A 3,427-nucleotide genomic window follows, 5' to 3' on the forward strand; every position below is an offset into this window, starting at 1 on the left:
AAATTATTTTTCTTTTTGTCATACAGCTGCTGAAACAATTCGGAGGTGTGTGATAGATTCAACCATTGAACAGGAAATATTCTCATGTGCTTCTGGTTTCAACAACTCAAGCCTTATGTGTTGTGCTGTCAACAATCGACCACCAGATGGCGGAATTTCAGCTGTTTGCAACGCATGCGCACTCACACATGGTTTTGGTCATTCAATGTATGTTGTTACTATTCAAAAACCCTTTGACTGTTGTTGTTACGCTGTTATATTACTGTATTCACAAAGACCAAGACATTTAACAACCAGACACAGGGCTACAAACGGGTTATGACACATCAAAGGTATTACTATTTGATTGTAAATTAAGTAACAATAATGATAAGCAAACAGTAATTAAGGGTGCAAGGGTTAACCTCAGACTTACATAACAGATAGTACTCTCACACACACACACACACACACACACACTTACATAACAGATAGTACTCACACATTCAGCTTGTTTTCAACCCCATTTTATTAATCCAAACAAAGCAAACAAAGCAGATTTACACACAATCTATTTCCCAAGAACAGTTTCTCTGCCTGCCGATACAGAAACAACAGAATCACACAAACCCACTAGAATAACCCTCTCCCAGCCCAGCGGTGGCGCAGCGGTCTAAGCATTAGCCTCTAGTGCAAGCTGCCCACCGGGGACTGGGATCGAATCCCGGTCTCGCCAGACCCGGATATCGCCGGGGCTCACAGGGAGCGGCATATTGAGCGGCCGCTCCCAAGGGGGGTATAGGACTATTTCCGGACAAGGATCCGTCGCGCAACACCGCCCCCGTCTGGTGCTGGAATAACGGTGTCGGGCTCGAGGAGCCAGACAGCTAGGGGCTGCCGGCCACGGGGTCGTGCGGCGGATCCTACGCAATAGGCAGGGGATAACTGGATACTAGGTTGGGTGCAATTGGATACCAAATTGGGTGAAAAAGGGATAAAATCAGATTTTTTTTAAATTTTATTTTAAAAAGAATAACCCTCTCCCTCAGGACTATAAACCCACTAGAATAACCCTCTCTCTCAGGACTATAAACCCACTAGAATAACCCTCTCTCTCAGGACTATAAACCCACTAGAATAACCCTCTCCATCAGGACTATAAACCCACTAGAATAACCCTCTCCCTCAGGACTATAAAAGTGTAAAGATTGGAGATGATCATGTTGACACCATGAGTATCAGGACTAGACAATGTTGGACCAAAACAGTTTGATACCAATCATGTTTCTGTCAATATATTAAGAAAACACATTTTAAAAATAGTTTTGCAGGTGTCCAGGATTTCAAGCAGAGAGCAGATCATCTCAAACACAAACTTGTAATGATTTCAGATGTTGATTTATATGGGAAGTATCTCATAGCCCCCAGAAAATGGATGAGGTTTTGGATGAGTTGTCTAGAGCTGTGACTGCTGATGACACTTGTTCTTATGGAAGGTTTGACTGGTGATGACTGATGTCCAGTTGATTCACTGACTGAGACAAATGTCCTGATTGTAAGTGGCTTTGGAGGAAAGAGTCTAATGACTGCAGTGTGAATGTTTATCATCAATGATGAACTACAACAAAACACATGGATGTGTGAATTATGATGAAATCCTAGAAAACCTACAAATATGAAATATATGAAAACGTGATTTTTGTTACTGTATATCTTTGCCAACCGCTGATCGAGTGCAGCAACAATAAGAGTTAATCAGATACAGGGTTAGGGTTAGGCTGTTTTAGACAATCATGTGTTTGTGTCGAGGTGCACGTTGATCTGACTTCATCTGTCAGATGAGATGACTTCATATCCTCCTCCGGTCCCTGCTTCTCTCCTGCGAGGACACACACACACACACACACACACACACACACACACACACACACACACACACACACACACACACATACACATACACATACACATACACATACACATACACATACACATACACATACACATACACACACACACACACACACACACACACACACACACACACACACACACACACACACAGTCAATACTGAGTTCAGTAATGTAAGGGAGGTATTTTCTATGTTTTACATTTTTACCATTTAGCAGACACTTTAATTCAAAGCGATTTACAATTAGAGATTACAGGGACAGTCTCCCTGGAGTAACTGAGGGCTAAGGGCCTTACTCAAGGACACTCTAGTGGTGGTGTTCCCAGGTCTTACTCAAGGGCACACTAGTGGTGGTGTTCCCAGGTCTTACTCAAGGACACACTAGTGGTGGTGTTCCCAGGTCTTACTCAAGGACACTCTAGTGGTGGTGTTCCCAGGTCTTACTCAAGGACACACTAGTGGTGGTGTTCCCAGGTCTTACTCGAGGACACACTAGTGGTGGTGTTCCCAGGTCTTACTCAAGGACACACTAGTGGTGGTTTTCCCAGGTCTTACTCAAGGGCACACTAGTGGTGGTGTTCCCAGGTCTTACTCAAGGGCACACTAGTGGTGGTGTTCCCAGGTCTTACTCAAGGACACACGACACCACGTGTCATGACCTTCTGATCACCAGTCCAACTCACATCCCCTAGACCTACGTGTTCCTCTGGAGGTCAAAGAGACCAGACTTGAGAGACCCACCTACTCTAGAACTGCCTAACATGTCGGCCCTAAATCACTGACTCATGTCAACAGAGGACTAGTGTCGTATGCATGGATGAAGTCTGTTTCCACAACTAGAATCTCACCTGTTTGATCAGTGCAGAGAAACCTCATGCTTTGGGTGCAGAGTTGTTGGAACTGTCGTCAGAAGCTACGAGGAAACAAGACAAGGCCAGTTCAACCAACCAGGAATACAGAACTACATTCTGACATGGAAACAGTCCCATGTTATACCTCAACAACATTTACATGTGTTCATTCATGCTTTATTTATCCAGGGCCCTTTGAGATATGAATCTCTTTTATAAGGGAGCCCTGGCCAAGACGCACCATAGCAGATTAACATTCACACAGTATAAAACACAACAACAACAACAACAACAACTAAATAGATACGATATTAAATTAAATGTAAGAAAATATCTTTATTTTTATGGTTTCTAGTAAAAGATACATGGTGAACAGCCACACATGATTGTCATTCATACATTTGTAAATGCAACATGAAGGTGTAGAATACTTACTGCTAGCTTGGGAGAATCCTGAAACACAGAGTTGTACATGAAGATATTACTGACACTTATAGTTTGATTTAGTAAGTAAGTAAGTAAGTAAAGCTTTATTTATATAGGACCTTTCATACAAGAAATGCAGCTCAAAGTGCTTTACAACAGGAATAAGAACATAAAGTGAATATAAAAACATATACAAGCATAGCATGAATATAAGAAGAAGAATATTAGTAGAATATTACAACTAACCAACATGTATGA

General features: G+C 42.2%; 1 protein-coding gene across 1 annotated transcript in view; it reads right to left on the reverse strand.

Moving 5' to 3' along the window:
• Positions 1-506: 506 nt before the first annotated feature.
• LOC308157134 (major histocompatibility complex class I-related gene protein-like) overlaps positions 507-3,427 on the reverse strand; it is a 12,856-nt gene continuing 9,935 nt past the window's right edge. Inside the window, exons 6-8 of the mRNA XM_080530621.1 lie at positions 3,179-3,196; positions 2,741-2,805; positions 507-1,858 (exon numbers count right to left, since the gene is read on the reverse strand). Of these exons, the coding sequence (XP_080386747.1) occupies positions 2,765-2,805; positions 3,179-3,196 (59 nt within the window). The 3' untranslated portion in view covers positions 507-1,858; positions 2,741-2,764. The remainder of the gene's footprint in view (positions 1,859-2,740; positions 2,806-3,178; positions 3,197-3,427) is intronic.

This window comes from Nansenia antarctica (genome assembly GCF_963989245.1).
Source record: "Nansenia antarctica genome assembly, chromosome: 5".
NCBI lineage: Eukaryota > Metazoa > Chordata > Actinopteri > Argentiniformes > Microstomatidae > Nansenia > Nansenia antarctica.